The 22970-nt window shown below is 43.0% G+C and overlaps 1 protein-coding gene across 1 annotated transcript in view; it reads right to left on the bottom strand.

Moving 5' to 3' along the window:
- STK10 (serine/threonine kinase 10) overlaps positions 1-18384 on the bottom strand; it is a 67541-nt gene extending 49157 nt beyond the window's left edge. The window contains exons 1-2 of the mRNA XM_075274707.1: positions 18188-18384; positions 3963-4127 (exon numbers count right to left, since the gene is read on the bottom strand). Of these exons, the coding sequence (XP_075130808.1) occupies positions 3963-4127; positions 18188-18340 (318 nt within the window). The 5' untranslated portion in view covers positions 18341-18384. The remainder of the gene's footprint in view (positions 1-3962; positions 4128-18187) is intronic.
- Positions 18385-22970: the final 4586 nt, after the last annotated feature.

Below are 22970 nucleotides of genomic sequence, written 5' to 3'. Positions count from 1 at the left end.
TTTGAAACTGCAGTAAAAAAAAAAATGCATGCCTTTATGAACCATTTATTTAATCTGTTCTCACCTGCAAAATCAAAAATCCTTGCATGAATTTTCCTGATACAGTTTTTTAAACCATAGGGTGGGAACAAACCTTTACTGTGAAGTTTGTTTTATTTTTTAATCCTTACCAGAATGTTTCTTTTACCACCTGACGGGAATTGTAGTTGTGCTGGTATTGAGGTATAAATATGGCAATGCTACTTACAATCCTAGAAAGAAATATTTGCATGAAACTAACACTAGAGAGAAAACCTGCCATCAACCATGGCACGCATACACATTTTTAAATGCTCGGTTATTGTTTAACCTTCACATATTCCTGTACAGTATATAGAACAATGTCATATTGAGGAATGCCGCGGAACAAGCCCGTGTCACAAAGCTACTGAAACTGCTATAGTATTCCTAAAAAAGTCAACACACAAACAAGGCTATGTAAACAGGGCACCCACCCAACACACTCAGCAAACACAGGCATTAACACCAACATTCATTATTACATTGTCCCAGTGATTTCTATGGATTCCACGTCACCGTATGCGAGTGGGGACAGCAGGGGTTAATCCAGTGGAAGTCTATGGAGCCCTCATCCTCACAAATCACCTGCCTGAGAGTGTCACCCACAAGATCAACAACAGCAGAAAGGCCTGCAGCACTGGGAAATACAGAACAATAAACAATGAATGCGCTGCAGCCAAGAACACACATCAGTGACACATAACATTAGTATTTTATTCCAAAGGGGACTTTCTTTGATAAACAACTTAAAGGGGTTTTCCAATAACAATACAGTATCATCTATTCACTTGGTGATGTATGTGGTAGCACAGCTTCATTCATCTCCTGTGCTACAGACAGCCACCAAACCTCAGGAATATGGTGGTCAGTAGCTCACTGTCACCCCCAACTAACACAGGAACATTTCCATGCAGTCAGCAACGTTGCAAAACCTGCCCGCACATACTGACCACTGACAGGATAAAGATACCGAACAAGGAATATAAAATCCCAGGTACGTTCACCTGCAGCACATCCAATGTAGTGTATTTAATAATATGCACCAAATGTTCCACTGATAATCTGTATGTTGGAGAGACCGGACAGCAACTTAGAATGCGGATGAACTCACATCACCATACAATTAAAGAACGAAGGATGGACCTTCCCGTATCAAAACATTTCTGCAATGAGGATCATAATATCACTGATCACATGAAAATTTTGGTTTTGAGAGGGAATTTCAGATCAAAGAGAGAACGACGCATTCATGAGTGCAAATTCATGACCCTGCTTCAGACACTAGAGTGTGGATTGAATGTGTCACAGTTTCATGTCTCTTTACAGAAACGTGTGAACTGATAAGGACCTGTAAGTGTTTACATTGTCTCTACCAATTACTAACAAACCCCCCCTTCCTCCTGGAATTCTAACACCCTATGTGCCACCTCTGTATATAAATATGCATCCTTCAGAGATGTTTTAAATTTACTTTGATAAAGGACCCAAGAGGTTCCGAAACGTCAGTAATTTGTCATCATTATGAGTTAGCCATTAAAAAAGTATCAACTACTGAAGACTATCAAGTTTTTTTTGCTTTTTTATATTTCCAACCCACTGGCTAACACGGTACAAGAACGAACATTTTCCTTATCCTGTAGGATGGACAAGACAATATACTCAGCCATCCTTCAGCAGTAAATGGAGTGGTGGTCTTATGTGCACTACTACTCTTTCCACTCAGGGTGGTCTGGTACTGGATGCCATGGACCCTGAGCGATCATAAATGTATCTTCTGTTCTGTAGATAAGTGGCAAACTCCTTTTATTGTAATTGTATTTTTTTTGTACCTTGCAGTCATTTAGAGACTCATGAATATGGCAAAGACATGCACATTGACCCTGTTTGTGGCACATGGAGTCCCCTATGAGTCTATATTACACCTATAAGTACTCTGATGCTACAATGTACTTTCTGAGGCACCAAGTACTACAGCACATTGTAGACTATATCAAGATTTGCCTTTTTCTCTGTCTTGTTCAGTATAGATTTGTGGGAGAAATTCAGCAAGCCGTTGCAAATAAATCGGACGCACACAGAGCTACAGTATGGACTACAGCTGTACATTTCAGTACAGCCTGGATCAATAATATGGCACGTGCCCTTAGAGTAAAATTGTTCTTAGAACTTTAGTTACATAAGTGTACATCATGCAGTCCAACCTTTAGTAAACCAACACTCACTGACTAAATACACGCAAGTGAACCTAGACCTGGGCAAGCCTTGTATGTCATAAGTCGCAGTTGCATATAAAGTAACTGCCGTAGTAGTGCATCTACTAACAACCTCAGCATCTTACTACTTAGAAAACTGGAAGAAATAAGACGTTCCATTCTCTGAAAACAGAAGTGTGTGCCATTAAGGACTGGGCACCCATAGGGTCTGGTCAAGATCACAACTGCTTGTACAAAAAAAAAATTAACCCTTTTGATCAAGTTATGAGGGCTCACGGGCACCATCCCTTAGACATCAGAGATGTGCATTTGCCTGATAAATCAACATTTAGTCTGGTCTAAAACAAGCCTATGACTTATGCCGTCCTACATGACAGACAGATATAACAGAGGGATAGATGCTGAGTTTTATGATATATATAGATTTATAGGGCAGAGAGCCCTTTGGGGCCCCTACAGAGCCCAGTAGCGACTTCTACCTCTGCATCCCCCTATAGTTACCCGCATGGATCAGGATTTATTAGTGAATACAAAAGTAAATCTTAAGGGCTACTAGGACAGAAAGCAAGTTCTGTTTACCCACCCACTTAGGATGACAGACAGTCTACTGGTTGCAGGGAAAGCTGTCATGCACTGTGTGAGGGCAGAGTAAACAGGACTTTCACAGTATCTTCTTCAATATCTGTCAGGATTTATTTTTTCACCCAAAATTCTGATCCAAATGATATATAACATCTATATTTATACATCACAAGTCTTGAAAAGGAACATATCACAGGAAAATCACCTACATATGAAACCAAGTTTTTATGTTACTCGGGGGCGTGGCTATGCATAAGCAGCACTGTGGTTCCTCGAGGGTGGACCTCTATATTCTGTATATCATAGAATATTACCACCTACTTAGCTAGTATACCCTAATTTGTTATAGCAGAACTTATATCTCTAGAGTGGCTGAACAGATTTGGAGAAACAGCAGCAAAATTTGCAGGGTGACGCACCTATCACATGATGTAGGTCATTGGGATTTTCAGACCTGGTGAGAAGTGATCTTTGAAAGAGCAAATAAGAAGGCAACATGACAAATCCCATATTAATGTATAGAAAATACAATAAAAAATAGAAAATAAAAACAAGTGAAATAAAAAAAGTTCAAAATTGTTACAGCTTTTCAAGGAAAAAAAAATCTTTAATAAGTAATTTTTTCCATCACTAAATATATCTCACTATCTGGTTTTAATAAATGGGAAGGGAATGTATCACCAGTTATAATTGTTGCATCTATATGTCCTATGCTCATGTTAACTAACTTGGAAGGCACAAAATTTACTGTAAACCATATGATCCCAGAAGTGACATGCTTGGACCCCCCCACTGATCATCTGAACCCCGGCTGTCTTCTAGCAAAAAGACCACAGTTATAGTTGGAGGAGTTCTAATGAAACGGACATCAAAAAACATTGCCACCACTCATCTCCTTACAGAAGTCCTCCAGTCTAGGAGGGTCAATGTTAAAACGAATAGTCAAACCACCATTGATGTAGTTATTTATCAACTACCCAATGGACAGGTGATAAATTCTACTGGTTAGAAATAAAAAAAATAAAATAAAAACACACAACATACATATACGTACTGTGGACATGTAATTCACACATAATGCGGCTACATGGATGCTTTCACACTTACCCAGAGCTTGTTTTCAAAATAATAGGCACCGAGTAGCTTCACAATGTTTGGGTGGTTGCAGGTTGCCAGTATATCGATTTCAACCATGTAGTCCTCCAGTTCATCCTCACTCTTTGTGTCTATGACTTTGGCAGCGGCCAAGATGCCGGTTTCTTTGTTTCTTGCCTAAAAACATAAAAAGCCAAATGTAATAACGCGTAGTGCCTAAACCAGTTCAGTAACAGTCTAAATTTACTTCAGGCACATCTTTTAACTGAACACTTCAAAAGACACATAAAAAAATAAGAGAAAATAACAGAGTAGTGATCTCAATAACAAGGTGCCTAATGGGAATGACAGAACATTCACTACAAAGGAAGCTCAAAAAAACAAACAAACAAAAAAAACAACAAAGAATCAAAGCCATACTTCAGCACATGAAAGATTCTCAACTAGGGTCAGACAGAAGCTGCTAAAGAGGACCTTTCACCAACTTCACTGTCACCGACTCGGGGCATCCAATCTCTGCTACTCCGTTGATTCCAACGCATTTGAAATTTTTTTCTATAGCCCTCACCATTCCATAGTACTCACTTGTTACATTCAGCATAATCATGCTCTCTACTGTCAAGTGGGCGGTCCTTGGTTAACAGTAAAGAGCATAACTGTTCCGAAATTAACAGAAATCATTGTTCAGGAATGGGGGCTAAAGAAAAATTTCTAACTATGCTGGAATCTAATGCAGAAGGAGCCCCCTCTATCCACATTTACTTCAGTGTAAAAACATGATGGAAGACATTTAAGTCATTGCTCTCACCATGTGACGCTAATGTGAACTGAAGAATATTGATGGCCATTAGCATAGAATTGATTATTTAAAAATTATACACACACACACACACACACACACACACACACACACACACACATATATATATATATATACACATATACATACACATATATACACACACACACACCTCTATCCATCCATCATCTATCTTGTAGTATACTATACTTTTGTACAAAGCAAAACTAAAAATACAGTCACAAACTTGGGATCAATAAAGGAGTCTATTCTTACTGGACAACCCCTTGAACTTTTAACGTAGACTCCTCCTTTAGGCAAGCTACAAAAAGGGAGATGAAAGGTAAAACCTTAGCTTTGTGGTGAGGTTCTAAGTCTTGTATTTTTATTGCATTCTTCTTGACGTAATAAATAATTACTTTTATTAGTTTCATGAGAAACCTTGTACAAATATTACAGAATCCAGTGTAAGTTCAGAGCTGGCAAAACTCATCAAGGATAAGATCTACAATGAACCACAGGATTATAAGCCATCTAATATAAAGTATAATTAAAACGTAAAGCAAATAACATTTATTAAGACTACTAAAGCGTAAGCCATGGATGCACAGTACACGGTGAATGTCTCTCCATGTGTTGGACACTCTGGGAGGGGACGTTTAGTTTAGCTTCAAATAAAGTGTGAGAACTAAAGGGACTCTAAATACGGAATGAGAGCGCCTATTAATTATAAATCCATTTATACCCATAGAAAACACTTCCAGATTTCCTTGTGCTGCTGTGACTGTACACAGCTTGTAATGGCGGGGCGCATCCACAAGTACATACATGTAACAATGACTTCATATATGAAGAGAGATCACATTGGTAAATGACAGAACTGTACTGAAGTGATTGGAGAAACATTCTTTATTTAGCATTAACTATCACTTACAGAAACTACTTCTATGTCGTCTATTAGGCTCCACTCTATTTTCTTTTTAACATTACAGACCTGGTGTCTTCTCCTCCTCCAGCCGCTTGTGGAACTACGGTACAACTGTATTTTGTAACCTAAACCAAGTTTTGGAATCTGGGTTCTGAATTGATTTGGGAGCCATTTCCGGGCATGTGTATGATTATGAATTAGGTTGTGGGCTTTTTGGGGTGTGTGGCTATAAAACGAAACGTGTTACATTAGTCTGGGCCACTCCTGAGCTTTAGCTCATCTTGACGTAACGTCCATACGGATGATACTTTACCTGGTCATGATGGCCAACTGCTGCCCACTAAAGCAACGTGACCATGGGCAACACAAGCGCTGCAATCTGTTCAGGTGCCTTTGGTAGAAAGAACGGGTTAGGATTTTGCAGTGTTGTGGGTCTGAAACCACACTATATTTGTATTGGGACAGGGGTGAGACACTGTGGCGCATTTACTAGAACAGTCATAAGAATAATAATTCACAAAGGAAATGTGGGTTGTTCACACCACAACATGGCTGTCCGGAAAATGGCCTATAGTCCGCCCATTATATTCTATCCTCGATAACGCCTGATACAGTTGAAAAGACATGACAAATCATGCTAGCAAACACATGCTGCTCGGCCACTTTCAGCCAATTATGAGGCTAAAGCCTGACATTGTGGGACAACGCTGCTTTTTTTTGGTGTTTCTTGCTGTGATTTTATTGCTTCAAAGACAGGAGTGGATTTAGCAGAAGGGAGAAGCATTGGTGCTTCCCTTATATATACAACATTCCTTTTAAAGCTACTCTTTGGCTCAAAAAACAGCAGTAAAATCTGCAAAAAAAACCCCAAAACAAAACAAACTGATTTTCCGCAATGTGGATTTTAGCCTTAAAGAGGACCTTTCACCACCTGAGGCACATGCGGTTTTATATACCGCTAGAAATCCGACAGTGTGCTGATTTCAGTGTACTATCAGCTTTCACATTCTGTGCCCCCGGTGAAGAGCCATCAGTGCCGGTACTGTAGATCTTCACCGTCAGAAAAGTGTTTGACAGTCAGTCAGGAACGCCTTTCCCCAGAGTAGCGTCTATAGCTGTGAGAGCGCCATGGCTGGGCGGTAAGCAACGCCCCCCGGCTCTCACACAATACAGCGCTATAGGCGCTGCTGTGAGGAGATGCGTTCCTGACTGACTGTCAAACACCTTTTTTGACAGTGAAGAGCTACGGCACCGGCACTAATAGCTCTTCCCCGGAGGCTCAGATCAGGAAAGCTGTGCAGTATATAAAGCGGTATATAAAGCCGCATGTGGTGAAAGATCCTCTTTAAATAAGTATATTTGAAAAGTCTTCTCATTCGGTCACCAAGATATTTGTGTCTTTGAAACACAATCCGTCGATATAACCAGCCTAAGATGCTACATGAAGGGGACAGATAAGTATAAACGTCACACTTGCAGAGCTGCATCATGTGGGAATCAGGAAATAACTATAGAAAACTTGTGTAACAAGTTAGTAAAGCAGAAGTTCATTGGTGGGAAGAATCAAGATCTGCCTAAAACACTTTGTTTTTCAGAATGTCACAACTTGTGCAAGTAAACAAACTAGTATATAAGGGGTGCACTATTTTTTTTGCACTTGTCCCTGTGCCTGTCCTACTCCCTTCAGGGTGTTGCTTGTATTTTTTTGCACACCTGTTAAGCTCTGGCGATTCCACTGTCTAGGTGGCCGGATTGCACTATTTGTTTTTACCGTGTTGTTTTTTTTTATCAATACAATAAATAAAGGTGAAGTTTTAATATTATTTATTGTATGTACTTTTCCGGGAATTGTTATGTTAAATGGGTTGTCCAGTATCACTTCCCATTTCTGCATTACATCTAATTTACTAAATGTTTCCCCTCAACAACAAAAGGAAAGTTGAAATCCAACTTTTATTATTCTCTCCCCTTCTCTTGCTGTTTAGCAAATTGCTAGAAGGCGTCCATATACATTAGATGACTGGATGGTTTCTCCAAAATTGGCAGGATTTGCCAACATTAATATAATATGTATGGTCTGTCTATACTAAAGTAAAGAGCAAAGTCTTCTTTTTCGCTATTATGACTATATACTGCAAATTCAAATGAACTACAGACCAGGCATTGTCCTAATGTAAAGGAGAATGCCACAGAAAGAGAAATGCTATCACTGAATGAAGAAGAGATACCACAAGCATAATGTATGGCCAGCTCTAGAAGGAAGTATATGTTAACCTTTTCTCTTCCCTAGTCTCTTTATTAAGACAAATGCAGAGTTTGCCAATACTTGGCGCACTTTTAGGATATTAGTTCACCCCAAGGGGAATATAAGGGTAGGATACTAGCAGTGCTGACTGTAGTTCAGTACTTTTCCAATCTGAAGTTTATAAAGCAGCGCTGCAGTCCCTACACCCACCACGAGTGAGAAGTGCGGCTCTCCTGCACTGCCTCAGCACTGGTGATTTGTGGGGGTCCTGATGTCAAAAGCCCCTACCCTAAGCATAGGCCATCAGCCTTAGAAACCAGATAACCCCTTTAAACCCTGGCTCCTTGCTAAAGATTCCAACCCCTCACTCCCAACTGCAATGTTCCCATGCCCAACAAAGGCTCCACATTTGCCATTTAACATATAACAATGGATGCCGCAATGTATAAGAAGCTGTGTCTCCATGTTGTGTGACTGGAAGAGACATAAGTTACACTTGTTGCACTGCCCCAGGTCTCATGCCTCTTTTATTATATCTGACATCAAGGGGAACCCACCTTCCACCATCCAGTAGTCTGCGCATGTACACCAGTGCACCCCATTTATCACTATGCCACCCTGGAAGGTTTGGCACAGTCACAGCTGACACCATGACAATACAGATAAAAGCTAGCTGCCATCCTGAGCCTCAAATGCGGTTGTCCATTAAATACGCTTCTGTTCTATCCACAGAATAGGGCATAAATGTCACATCGCTGGGGGTCCATCTGCCAGCAATGAAGAGAACGATGGACTGAAAGTCTTCCCCATCTCCTCCAGATCCCCTAGAACAGCGGTCTTAAGCCGTAAGTAAGATCATGGTCTCTATCATAATTATATGTGTACGATAGACACCATGATAGTACGTAAGGGTTAAAGTTCCCCAAGTCTCCTCCACGTGAATGAAGTGCTAGTACGAGGGGTGGATTATATATAGCTGGATCATTTCCTGACAGTCTTTACCATATTAAATAAGGCAATGGGTCCAATGGGACCTCTTCAATTTTAAAAGCCAAGTTATCACCTTATAGAGGTTTTGCCATAAAAATGTTTTATAACCTACTGACAGGAGAAACTATAAATTATGGTTAGGTACAAAAAAAGGAATAGCACTGAGGCGGAGCGAGACAATGCTTTATACATTACAGAAGAAAGCCTGGGTAATGGAGACAATGTATCCGCAGGTCTTCTTTGTAATCCATTGTGGCAGGTGTTTTTAGTAACATTGCATTATATTATGGCTATACATAGTGAGATCCCAGCAGACGGTATCTCTTCTCTGGAGATTGCTAAGTGTTGTAACAATTACTGCAAACATGGTAAAATAGAAAGAGATAAACACACAGCCCTATTGTATTCCTATTGACCGAAGGAAGGGGATTCCAGTGAAACTGAGGAGTCAGGGTTTAATAGAAATGTAACTAGGTCATGTTTTCCTGTAAGATAGTCAAGAAGTTCAGTAGCAAACAAAACCTCATGCCTGGAATACTGAGTGAGCCGCTGTAAAAAAATGACATTGTCCTATAGTAGAAAGGACCTGTCACCACCTCCGATGAGTCCAGCATCATTTAATAGTCTGCTGCTCCATTGATCCTGGCATAGTTGGAATTTTTTCTCTAGTTCTCGTCATTCCTAAACAATCAATGCTGTTAACGTTGATGTCCGATGTGCTATTAAGACTCTGCACTGTCAGTGAGGGCGGAGTCAGGCTGGAGCAGACAAGGGGTGTGACTCTGAGCTCTGACACTGGCTGCATCTGATTGGAGCTCTGAATCACACCCCCTGCCTGACATCACAGAACCTAAAGAGCACACCAGGCACCAAAACATAACAACACTAGTTACTCAGGGATGGTGGGGACTAGGGAGAAAATTCCAACTGTGCTGGAATCTGTGGGCCAGCGCCTAATAGAGGATAAGAACTAGAATTGGTGGAGGTGGTGAAAGGTCCTTTATTAAGGACTAAATATGTAAAATTATGTATGAAAAGAGTATGCTGATTTCACACACGGGTCACGATGTATTTCCTGTAGCGAAGTGCTGTACATTGGTCACGTAGTTTATCCAAATCCACTCCCCATGTCTATGGCATACCATACCATCAGTAATGTCCTGTACATCAAGTTATTTTGTAAGTTACATGATTGAGATTGTTATGAGATCCAGGAAACCACCTCTAAACCTTTTAAGGGTCAAGAAAATATGGCAACCCTGAGTAGGTCAGCAAGGGTTAAGGGAAAGGTCAAAGGCTACTACACGCTGGATTCCTTATACTCATGTCTGTAATAAGATTAGATATGACAGAGGGGAAGATTTATTTCCTGAAATTAATAAAGTACATAAAAGTTATTGCAGATAAAACTACTTAGTGACCAGTATCTATGTAAACATGCCAAGAGCAGGGCTATGACCGAGAGACCAGGACAACTCTCTTTCACACGCCAAGAAAAAATAGCTGCATTTCATGTGATTATATATTAACCCAACAGGAAACAAAGAGTTAACCCAGCAAACAGAGCTGTGCACACAAGCACTTTTTTTTCTTTAGTGGGCTAAGCATTAAAAGTCCTGGGTGTACAAACAGACTGAGGATGAAAAATATTATAAAAAATGAAACTGGTAAATCAGGGGTTGCAGAGAGGGGGTGGGGGTCTACGGGTTTCGGTTACGACTTCAGTCAGTTTTATCAACACAAACAGCAAGGCCTCAGCCGTGTGATAAGAAGTAACATTTGGGTGTGCACAGGATGTAGCATTGAGTTGACTCGGCACAAGACCTTCAGTTACAACAGCCGAGCGAGGAAAATGCTTACACATCGGCCATGAAATACACTGAAATAATAATTATAAGTCGCTACATTAGACCATGCCAACACAAAGTAGCCAAATAATCAGGTATTAACATTGTGCAATACTGTGGCACTAAACCACACCTACTTGACACAGGCTGTAATAAAATTGTAAGTGCCAGGTCATATACTGGGAATCTGCATAAACAGGAATCCCATAATATCTACCAATAGGCGCCCTGAGCATTTACAATCTTTATTATTCACACTTGGGTAGATACCATTCGATCTGCCAAATTTTACACATTCTGCAAGGGGGACTATGGTCAGAGTCTGACCCAGATGTACATAGAGCAAAAAGTTACTCAAGGTACAAGCAACATGAAGTATGCAGCATGAACACACAAAAGGCTGACCTCCACTTAGGCCTTACTCACACATCGGTTAGTCAAAAACAGTGAGGAGTAGTGACTATGGTACATAGAGATACGGTATAATGGAAAGATTTGTATCTGTTCTACATATATCAACCTGCTCCTGGTTTTTCCTTTGAAACACTGAAGTGTGAATAAGGCCTCACACACAACCCTCAGTGTGCTAGTCGTGTTTTTCACAGCTAGCACACTGGCCCACTCACTTCTATGGCCCCATACACGCAGCATATATGAGACTGTGAGCAGAACTCAGGACAGGTCCTATTCCTGTCCTGTTTTGTGGGCTGTGCTCACTGACCTCGTTGAAGAGGGCCATGTAGGCACGAGTGGCACACAGATGTCATCCATGTCCCCGCCGTCACAGTCTTGTGCATGTCATCTAAGGCCTGAGTGGGGCATGGCAGCAGGGAACCTACACTAGCAAAGACTGAGCAGGTCATGTCATTAATACCATGGGAGCATTTTTGAGAAACAGCATTAATGGAAAATATGGGCCTAATACACAGGTAGATGTTCTGCCTATACAAAGTACTGATCCTATAATATAGTTTGCTGGCACCCATTAAGGGCTAGTTACATGAACTCCGCGTGTACACATTCTGTCGCGGCATTCTGCTCCGGATTAGGCCCAAATTAATGGGCTGGGTCCTCACGCCGCAGAATCCTGCGGCAAGATAGGGCAGCTCGCTTATTGTTTCCACTACTAGCTACTGTAGCAGAAAAGAGAAGCGAGTGGCTCCCATTGAAGTCAATGGGAGCCATTTTTGGCAGCGGATTTTGAGGTGGATTCCGCGTCAAAATCCACTGCCGAAAGACTCCGTGTGAACTAACCTTTAGAGTCATCAATATGAAATCGCTATCAGTATCATCCTACTTTCACATACAATTTGCATTTGTCAGCCTCATATTCCCTGAGTACAGAGGGTGACATGTTGTGGAGAGTAATATATTTAGGCTGGCTTCACATGGGCGGATGGAAAATTAAAAATATCAACCAAAAAAATATATGTTTCTCATAAAAAATGTGATTTAACTAATATCTCATTTCCAGGCGACATATTCCCTTCAAGGGGCTGTGCACATCAAGTTTAATATCCATCTAGTTATTGACATGCAACTTCAAAAAAAAGGGTATTAATAGGTGGCAAAGCATTATATAAGTGCAGTGCCCCCCCCCCCCCCCCCAGGGCCAACACTAAAGATTAAACTGTTATAATACCAAATGCGATTTGCATTGTTTGTACTGCTTACACTACTGGCCCTGTACCCTGAGGAACTCCAAAGGTCTCCCTGTCACATAAAATATACCACAATGTATGAATAGGGCCACATTACAAATCCTGCCCCAGGGGCCCCAAGAGCTTCGACTTACACCTCTGGCTTTTTTACGTCTTTGCCATGTAGGAGCAAACTAGAACGAAAAAGAGCACCTTCAACTGTTCAGTCTAGCTAGTTGCAGATAGGGTTAATAGGTAGTCCCATGTCACAGATCCTATGCTTGCAGAGCCAAGACTTCTTAAATCTGTTGTATGCTGAACCAGTGAGGAAACCTAGGTGATGACGACCAAAAATGTGCTCTGCATTTCCCAAAGAGTGTTTGGATAGGAGGATCAGGTCCTGGTGTCGCATAATACCACCATAGTGGAGAGAGGGGACTAAGAAAGGGGTGAATAGCCACTACTATGTGTGTGAATGCCATACGTGCAAAAGCTGCTGCTCGAAGTGAAGGGTCCTCCATGCTGCTTTGTAACTGGTTGAAATTTTGCTAAGTAAACTGAGCCACCAGTAACTCCTGTCTCATCACATCTAACAGCAGGCACTATAAAACACTTTCGACCGGGAACCAAGTAGCAGAGAGTGCCCTGAGGGACCCTACACCATTACCCCACTTTGACTCCCTCATCACTGTGCCAGCCTAGGGCCTGGCAGAGGATTTGGTGCCAAACGCTGCCATCTTGGGTCTACTCCTAACTGCACCATCTCCACACTGCTGTGTCCCAAGACATTATAGAAGTCATTTCTGCCTTATCATAGCTTCTTTAAAAAAAAAAAAAAATAAATGCAGAAAAAAAACAAAACAAAAACCTATACTCAGAATAGTAGCCATGCATCCACACACAACTAGCATCACTACAAGCCAGAAAGCTACTAGAAATGTATAAGGAAAATACCATAAGCTCTTAAAGGGAACTCGACAAGTCAATTTGGGATGGGTTTAGTGTCCCAAATAGCCTTGTTTTTGGTGCTCCCGGCACATTGGCAGTTCTTTAGTGTAGCCGAGGACTTATACCAGCATACTCCTCAAATATATTCCTGTGCTGGCGTGAGGAATAAAGCGCCAGGTTGAGAATAAATCTTTTTTATTTTGATTGCAAGCACAGATGGCCTTATAACAGGGCAGTTTGGGACCTAGCAGAGTCCCTTTATAGTTCATGTGGCAGACACAATATACTCTGAGCACACCGGTTATCTTAAAAACAAAAGGGAGAATAAAAAAAACACAAGTTATCCGAACTATTTTAACAATTATTTAGATTGTCCTCTGGCACTTTTACCTCCAGCTCTGTGCCAATTTTAATATATAGAGGTATTCCGGACACAGCAGAAGGATAGTGTGCAGATATCCTATTACACTACATGACATGGCATCCAGATGTAGTTTACACTCTGCTATAATTTAGTAACGTACCAAATGTTAAGTCACACTCATTTTTGGGACTTAAGATTGATAGGTATAAATGAATAGGAGCCACGGAAGCACAGGCCGCAAAACAGGACAAGAGTAGGACCTATCCTATCTGATGTGACCTGGACTGTCAGCCTGCACACGGGACTGTGAATATCATGGTCGTGTATATAGGCCCATGGGATAGAAGGGTTCAGTGAAATACACGGAGAGCATACTGACCCACAGCATGGGCGTCTGCAAGCGATCTTACTGAGATGGCTGTGATATATGGACCAAGTCTAATGATCTGAACTTTGGTCACTTAAATCTGAGGTTAGAACACGGTAGAACATGGATGCATTATGATAGTCTAAATATCGGACCCCTGCTCATCTACAATTAAGTCCCAGAAAACCCCTTCAGAGGCTGTGTACACCTACGCCTTTTTTAATTTTTTTATTGTCCCAATACATGTAATGAAATTTTACAATAGGAAAACAATTCATTATTAACCGTTTATTTTCTATTACTTTTTGTTTCTGCAGCTCCTATACAGACATATGTGTCTCCATAGTAACACATGACCAACCCCAGCACAGTCTGAAGCTGAAGTCATACTTTCCGTCATGTACTCTACTTCCGTTTCTTCTTAACCCACCAAGTATGCTAGCAAAGAACTAAAATGTCCACTCTAGGACACCAAAACGTTCATTTGACAAGCCATTAACCCTTTTATTACACCAGAAGCATTCACTATGTAGGAGACATGATCTATCGGACAGTTCTGGTATTTCTCCTAGAGCAGCGAGATTCACATTTACCCAACTACTATTCCAGAGATCCAAACACAACATGACGTAAATCTTATTTTTCTAGACAAGCTAACCAAACAATATATGAGATGAGGGGGGAGGAAAGAAGGCTACACGCTGCTATTCAGGCATACAATTGACTTAGGAAACCCCACTGCTATCTGACAGCTTTGCTTAGAAATCATTCTACTTTGGGGCTCTTCAGCAACAAAGTATAAAAGAGGATGTAAAAAGTTATATAAATCGGAACCACTGAACAGTGCAAGAAATACGCTCAGACTTTACTATATCTCCATATCTATCAATGTAATCTTATACTGAAAACTACAGCCAGTAGCCCCCAGACTATTTCTAAGACACTTTCGGAAGGGTCTGAAGCTTACAAGTTACATGCTGTGAGACATGTTTAGTAAAGATGTCTGCCACTTTTCTGCTAAGAAGGTACAGCATGGCATAGCACCATAGCTGCGCCATATTGAGGGATACAGAGCATGCTATAACATAAGGCTCTATTCACATCACTTTTTTTTATTAATAGATGCAAAAAAAATAAAAAATGGACGTATCAATTACTTAAATTGCTTTGCATCCATCCCGTCTCACACGGCCATCGGCTAAAGGACAGGTCACTCACTGTACACTATCCAATCAGGATTGCTGATACGTGAACAACCAAAATCAATGTGCACGCAAAACGGAAGAGTCCTAAAATAATCCTTCAATCATAATTGAGGTTAAACGTTCAATTATTTATGATGTAGGTCATAATGACCAAGCCCTAGTAACATGTGATAAATATATATATGCCCCATTAAATCAGAATTCAGCACCTACATATTATAAGGCTGCACAGATGTAGTGCACACCCTGATATCAATGCATGGGCATGCACCCACACGTACACTATGCAGTGAAGCAGCCATGAAAATGTCGCACTTCATAGGCTACGATCAAGGGATTTTCCTATCATACTTGAGATAAGATGTCCTAATTGGTAAGATCCAACCTCTGAGACCACTACCAATCCAGAGAATGATGCGGCCAAAATGCTGACTCAGCGTGTTCTGCTAACTACAAGTTATCTGGTGGATGTGGGACAGCTATCTGATCAATAGGGGTCATGTGTGCCCTGTATGAATTGATCAACAGATTGTGTGTGTGCCGACACTCGATTCAGTTCTATAGGACTCCTGGAAATGAATAAAATAGCAGACGTTGGAACTGGCCACTCCATTCAATGGGGTGCACAGAGGACCCAGCATTCTGCCCCTGCTGATCACACAGGTATTCTTTATCTTGTGGATGAGGTTAAACTTGTAGCTATCAGAATACCCATTTAGGTTTTCCATATGTTGGGGCTCCCAAGTCACTAGATTATGTGGAGTAGCTGTGTTGCGGTTTTCTTGATGGGACACCATAGTGCAGTGAAAAACTACGACCAGCACTGCAGACGCTTCAATAAAAGGAGCAATGTTGATCATCATATACAGTATGGTAAGTTACATATATAAAGTACAGCATTATCAAAGGGAGTCCATCAGCAGAACCCAGCCTTGCAGAATGGTTAGGGATATCGGAATCAAATGCATTTTTTCACCATGTGCATTAGTGCCTCCGATGCTGAAATATGGCCATGTTTGTCAATATGGAAATTAGTTATTTGGAGCAACAAAGACATTGCTGTTTACTTCTTTGGAGCAATGGCACCACCCCTGTGGCTCTAAAATATCTGCATGTAATATCTTGGAAAAACAGGCACCAATTCACAAGGGGAAGACACTGTTTGACTCGGGGGCCCTAACCTATTGAACTACAGGGCTGGCTTGATATGCTGGTGTCTAGTGACATACCCCCTTTGACAATGGTGTGAAGGTAGAAGTGGGGAATGTTTGCTCGCTTCCTCCCACAAACTAAGGGGCCATTCACACAGAGGAAAATGGTGAGGAATTTGGTGTGGAATTTCAGCGCTGAAAAAAAAAAGCCTCCCAATGACTTCAATGTTATATATTCTGATATTCTGTATGCCTATAACACATAATATTCTAAGTATCATTGGACACACTTAAATAAGGTGAACACAAAACAGCAGTCTTCCATTAGAAAGAACCCTCAGAGAGCACTTCAGACCCTCCAAAAAGTAAAACTGGGAGATCAAGGTGTCACTCAGATTCACAATGAAAGCGCTAACGGCTGCAGAGCAAAAAGGTGTACGTCACTTCCAAGCTCTGAACCGCATACAGTGAGACCTCTAAAAAGACCACCACTTTGAGAAGACCACCTCCTTAAACCAGACCACAGACAGATTTGTAGTTTTCTATACCAGACATCTTCTTTGAGAAGGCCACCTCTCTAGAAGACTACTTTTTCGTGACATTTTGGGTGCTTGTCTCAAAAAGGTTTCACTGTACATCAATAGGAGATACAGAATATCAGGATATATACTATTGTATGACTATACCACATAATATTCTAAGTGTCATATAGCGCTGTGTCACTGGACACACTTAGAAAATAAGGTGAACACAATATGGCGTAATATCCAGTACGTAAAACGTTATCAGTCACATTCCGGGCGTGAGAGTCAGGTATTTACTTAATGCAGGCGAACTCCAGAGAAGCCTTCACCAGGTGAGTAAGGGATGAGCCAGACTGCAGGAATGTGGCAATGACAGCACTCCTAATCCGTGTGACACCGCCATCTATCTACGTGAAACCCGTATTCTCATGTCATAAAGGGATATTACTACTATATGACTACTGGGGGGTCCTCCTCATTCAGCAATGGTAGCGTAGCCCCCCATGTACCTGGCACAGCAGGATGGTAGTGGAGCAGGTGGGCTAAACCAGATCAGCCCATCAGTCCCAGGATTGGGGTTGGCCCCCCCCATGTACCTGACACAGCAGGCTGCTAGTGGAGCAGGTGGGCTAAACCAGATCAGCCCATCAGTCCCAGGATTGGGGGTGCCCCCCATGTACCTGACACAGCAGGATGGTAGTGGAGCAGGTGGGTTAAACCGGATCAGACCATCAGTCCCAGGATTGGGGGTGGCCCCCCATGTACCTGACACAGCAGGATGGTAGTGGAGCAGGTGGGCTAAACCAGATCAGACCATCAGTCCTAGGATTGGGGGTGGCCCCCCACGTACCTGACACAGCAGGATGGTAGTGGAGCAGGTGGGCTAAACCGGATAAGACCATCAGTCCCAGGATTGGGGGGTGGCCCCCCATGTACCTGACACAGCTGCCAGGGAATAGAAATAGGTCAGACCTTCATTCCCAGGATTGGTGGTGGTCCCAGAAGCCGGACTCTCACAGATATCAGCATGCTCCCTTAAAGGGGTCCTCCGCACCCAGCACATAATGTGCTATTTCACCAGAGGCAATGAGGAAACTGGTGTAAAGTATAACAGAACACGGTGAAGCTCCTAGCAGAATCATCTATGCAGATTACCGGGCACCGGAGTGCAAGAAGCTGCCATACCGGGGTGCCTGCACTCACTATCCACCTGTGACTGCCCAGCTCACCTTGTACACTTTCCCGAAGGCTCCATCCCCCAGCTCCCCGATTATGTCCCACACCGTGTTGGGGTCCAGGTCTCTCCGCACATGCTCGTACTCCTTCAGCCTCCTCTTATCGCTGGTAAAGCGCAATATACGGCGAAAGTTGGCGAACGCCATAGCCGGAGAGGAGAGCAGGTTCCCCGGGAGGTGCCAGTCACACAGCCCGGCAGCCAAACTGCTGTACACTACAGCGCTAACCCTGAGGAGAACCCAGCAGCCGCTAGCCCCTCCCACCGTACCGCCCACGGGCGGGGCCTATACCCGCATGCTGGAACCTGAGGTGGGCGTGTCCCTGTGTGAATGCTATAAAGAGGACCGGCCGGACAGAGTTTTATTTTTGGCAGTGAAGGTGCGGAGGAGGTGCTGCGCCCTCTATCCAGTGCTGAGCTGCAGGTGCATCGGGTTGGCGCTCACTTCCGTTCACACTTATTGCACCCATGTCTGAATCGTGTTGTATCGTGTGCATGTTCTTAGCACTGGCGGAGGACGTGCTGGGCACAATATCCTGCTCAGGCTGCAGATATGTATACAACTTTTCAATACAAGGACTAGTCAGGGACTGAAGTCACATTGCAGAAAAGCTGCTTTTTGTAGTTTGCTGCGTTTTTATCCAAAACCAAGAGCGGCTTTAGCAGAAACTGAAAGCACAAGCGCTTCTTCAATCCACTTCTGACTAGGTCTCAGAAAAACACTGCAAAATTTGCAACAAAAAAAAGCAACGTTTCCCCAATGTGGGGCCTTAGGCTTCATGCACACAATGGAGTGCAGCCTGCGGGTTACTCTAGATTCACACTAGTGTTCTGGTTTCCATTCTTCGGGTCTGCTTAAGGACCTAAAAAATTTAAACCTTATCTTCTTAGTAGATTATAAAGGGGTTCGCCTGGTTTCTGCCTCGAATCAGCAGAGAGAAAAGTTCATGACGGATCCCACATGGATTGGTTTCCGGGTGTCATCACTGACCCATACGTTGACATTGAATTGACAGAGCCGCATGTACACACAGATATAGGACCTGTTCCATAATTGGCGGCTCTTCAATTCAACCCAGACACTCCGCAGCGAAACCTGTGGCCCATTGAAGTATACGGTTCTGTACTTTTATCTGCAATTTATCTCAACTTGCCGGCGGTCAGCTTTAACACCCACTCATTTGAATAGGGTTTTTAAAGCAAACCTCCGGTGTCCATATGCCGCCTCTCCGCCTGGAAACCGTTTTTTTTTTTTTGCACAGACACAAAGTCGTACATGCAGGACTTTGTGTTCGTGCAAGAAAAAAACAAATTGTTTCCACTTGGAGAGGCTACATACGGACATCGATGGTTTGCATTAAAAACCCATTCAAATGAGTGGGTTTTAAAGCTGACCGCCGATAAGTCCCCTGTCCAGTTTCGCCGGTTTAGGACGGAAACCCCTGGGCAGACAGCGGCGGTAGTGTGACCGCCCCCTTACTTTGTAAGTGACTAGAAGCAGAGCTTCAGTATTGTGAGACAGTTTCTCTGCTTCTGGATCCGTCAACTATATAGGTTGCAGTGTCAGAGGTTTCATGGAAACCTCAAGCATGATAAGCCCATTTTATTTGGAAGATTCCGTAATGGAAATTGCGTTGAAATCTGTGAAAAGACGTACCAGTAGGTTATGGCTGCTAATAGAACGGAGTAGCATCCTTGTCTTTAAAGGGATTTTACCAGAATCACATTGATTATTTATACACTTAATCTCAGTAGCTTGCAAAGGAGACTACGGTTTCTAAGAATGTTACTCCACTTAGAGCCCCATGTTCACATAAATTGACACTTTATCCATAAACAAAAAAGGGAAAAGTGCCTTGCCTGGGAATCTGGAGCTGAGACCTGGCAAGCAAAGACAAACTCAGAGCACTTCCCTCTTGTTTGCATATGAAAACATCAATTTACATAAAACTGTGTCTCCAAAGCTGAATAACAGGTATACTTGGAAACTCTAGGTTTGTGAAATGTATGACCTGCTAGACAGGGTCGGACTGGGATGCCTAGGGCCCACCAGTGGGATTATTTCCAGGGGCCCACCCTACTGCCATATGTAATATCGCCCGTCCAGTTTTTGCCATTATACACGTTTAAAGTGCATTTTCACGCACAATACAGTGTGCAAAACAGCTATGGCTACACTACTACTTCCTTCATGCAACCAAAGATCGCAGTGTCCCTTTGGGACTCTTTCACATTAGTGAATGGAGTCGCATTGGGTCCCTCAGGTTTCAATGTGACTCCATTCACTAACATGAGTGAAAGAATCACAGGGCGACACATCTTTGGTTGCATGATGGAAGTTATAGTGTAGCCATAGCCTTATGCTAGGTTCACAACAGCGGCAAGCTCTCCGTCATACAGGTCCACAATGGGACCAGAATGACGGAGAGGTGGACTATCAAAATGGCGGTTACACACAGACAGTGGTAGACCTCATTAACATAATGAAGTCCGCCAGGTGTCAGCCATTTTCAGGCATTGTCAGGCAGATAAGGGTATGTTCACACATCAGTATGCCATCCGTCCGTTTGAATTCAGTTTGACACTTCAAAACGGACTGATGCACATACTGATTGTATACTGACACCTTTTGATGCTGATAGCAAACGCTCTCTGACCCCTAGAGGACAGATAAGGGGATTAAAAGTAGCAATTGTAAACAGTGTAGAGATCAGTATGTGTATCAGTCCGTTTTGAAGTGTCAAACTGAAATCAAACGGACGGATGGCATACTGATGTGTGAACATATCCTAAGTCCTCAGCGTTTCTGAAACTTGGATATTGTTATGCTGGAGCTCTAGAAAAGGGCACCAGCATAACAATAGAGTGGGACATCATCTATGGGGTTGGTGGACTACAACTCTCAACAGTTCCAGGGCATCTGGAGCTGCTGGGAGTTGTAGTAATTGAAAGATTTGGGGGCATCTTTCAATTGTCCACCTCAGACAGCAGGGGGATTGGGGGTGCTAGCAGTACCATTACAATAAATCACAACATTACAATAAATACAATGCAGTAATATTTTGTGCAGTAATACTCACAGGAGACGTCTTCCCACATTTCCCGTCTCTTCCCTTTGGACCGCCATGACCACTTCTTCCAGCTGTGACTTGACTCTGTAAAGTTTGAAACACAAGACATCTTTGACTCCTCACATCCAACCCATATATATATATATATATATATATATATATATATATATATATATATATCACAGCAACCCCTGCAGCCTATATTATGCCCCACAGTGGCACAATAGACTGTGGGGCATAATAGAGGTTGCAGGGGGGCCACTGTAGGGCATAATAGAGGTTACAGGGGCCACAGTGGACCTTTCAAGCTCTATTATGCCCCACAGTTGCACACCCATAAACTATTATTATACTCGGGGGTCTTTTCAGACCCTGAGTATAATAATCGGAGCCCCAGGGGAGGTGAGAGAACATAATAAACCGTGTTACTCACCTCGCCGGGATCCGATTTTACTCCTAGCAGGCTGTGGGCCTATATGGTAATGTGTCAGACGTCACGTGCTCTGGGATATTACCATATAGGCCCAAAGCCTGTACTAGCAGTAACATATAGGCCTAAAGCCTGTGGTAGCAGTAACAGCCTGTTACCATACAGGCCCAAAGCCTGTGCTCGCAGTAACAGGTTATTACTACTACCACAGGCTTCGGGCCTATATGTTACTGCTAGAACAGGCTTCGGGCCTATATGGTAATATTCCAGACCACGTGACGTCTGGGCATTACCATATAGCCCCGAAGCCAGCTAGGAGTAACACCGGATCCAGGAGAGGTGAGTAACACTGTTTATTATGTTCTCTCACCTCCCCTGGGGCCCCGATTGTTATACTCGGGGGTCTGAAAAGACCCCTGAGTATAATATTAGCGGCAGTGGGATCGCGGCCTGGTCCGGGCCTATTCACTACCGCCCGCCGCGGCCTAAAGTACAAGGGGAAGCGGGGGCGGCAGTGAGCAGGTCCGGGTTGGTAAATAGGCCGCTGCCTGCTGGTAGATACTCCAGCAGGCAGCGGCCTATTATAAAACAAAAAAAAAGTTATTATACTTACCGTCCGACCGCGCGCTGCTGCTGCCGCATCCTCTTCTCTCAGACGTCTGTGTATCAGCGTAGGCGGCGTGATGACGCCGCCTACGCTGATACGTAGATGGCTGAACAAGCGCAAGGAGATCGGTAGCTCTCCTAGCGCTGGTTCTTAGGATTAGGGGAGGCGCCCTAAGCGCCTCCCCTAATCCTCCTCTGACATGGGCAGGGGCCCGATTTAAATCATTTTAGCATAGGCAGGGGCCCGATCATCAATGGGGTGGTTAGGGGCCCGATCGGGCCCCTGCCTATGCTAAAATGATTAGTAGTATAGTCGGGGCCCACCGGGGGATCCCCCGGTGCTCCGGCGGGCCAGTCCGACCCTGCTGCTAGATGTGAACTGTAACTGCTTGTATTGTGAAGTGCGAGCATCTAAATATAACAATAGCTAAGATAAAACTGGTAGAACAAGAAATCTCATGGAGTAAGGCCATTGAGTGCTGAAGCCTGTGGTAAGTAAAAATTACCTCTCCTCGGTTGCATCACTCACTAGGGAGTCCCAAACTGCTTGTAGGATTGACCTCAGCACAACAACTGTGCACCAGGAGCTATATGAATAGGGTTTCCATGGTTGAGCAGTGGTATACAACAAGCAGCTTCTCCTGAGTAATGAGTCACGTTTCATCAGGATG

The sequence above is a fragment of the Leptodactylus fuscus genome, chromosome 5, assembly GCF_031893055.1.
Source record: "Leptodactylus fuscus isolate aLepFus1 chromosome 5, aLepFus1.hap2, whole genome shotgun sequence".
Taxonomy (NCBI): Eukaryota; Metazoa; Chordata; class Amphibia; order Anura; family Leptodactylidae; genus Leptodactylus; species Leptodactylus fuscus.
Note: the sequence above shows the minus strand (reverse complement) of the source record. Positions and strands in the feature narration are given on the sequence as shown.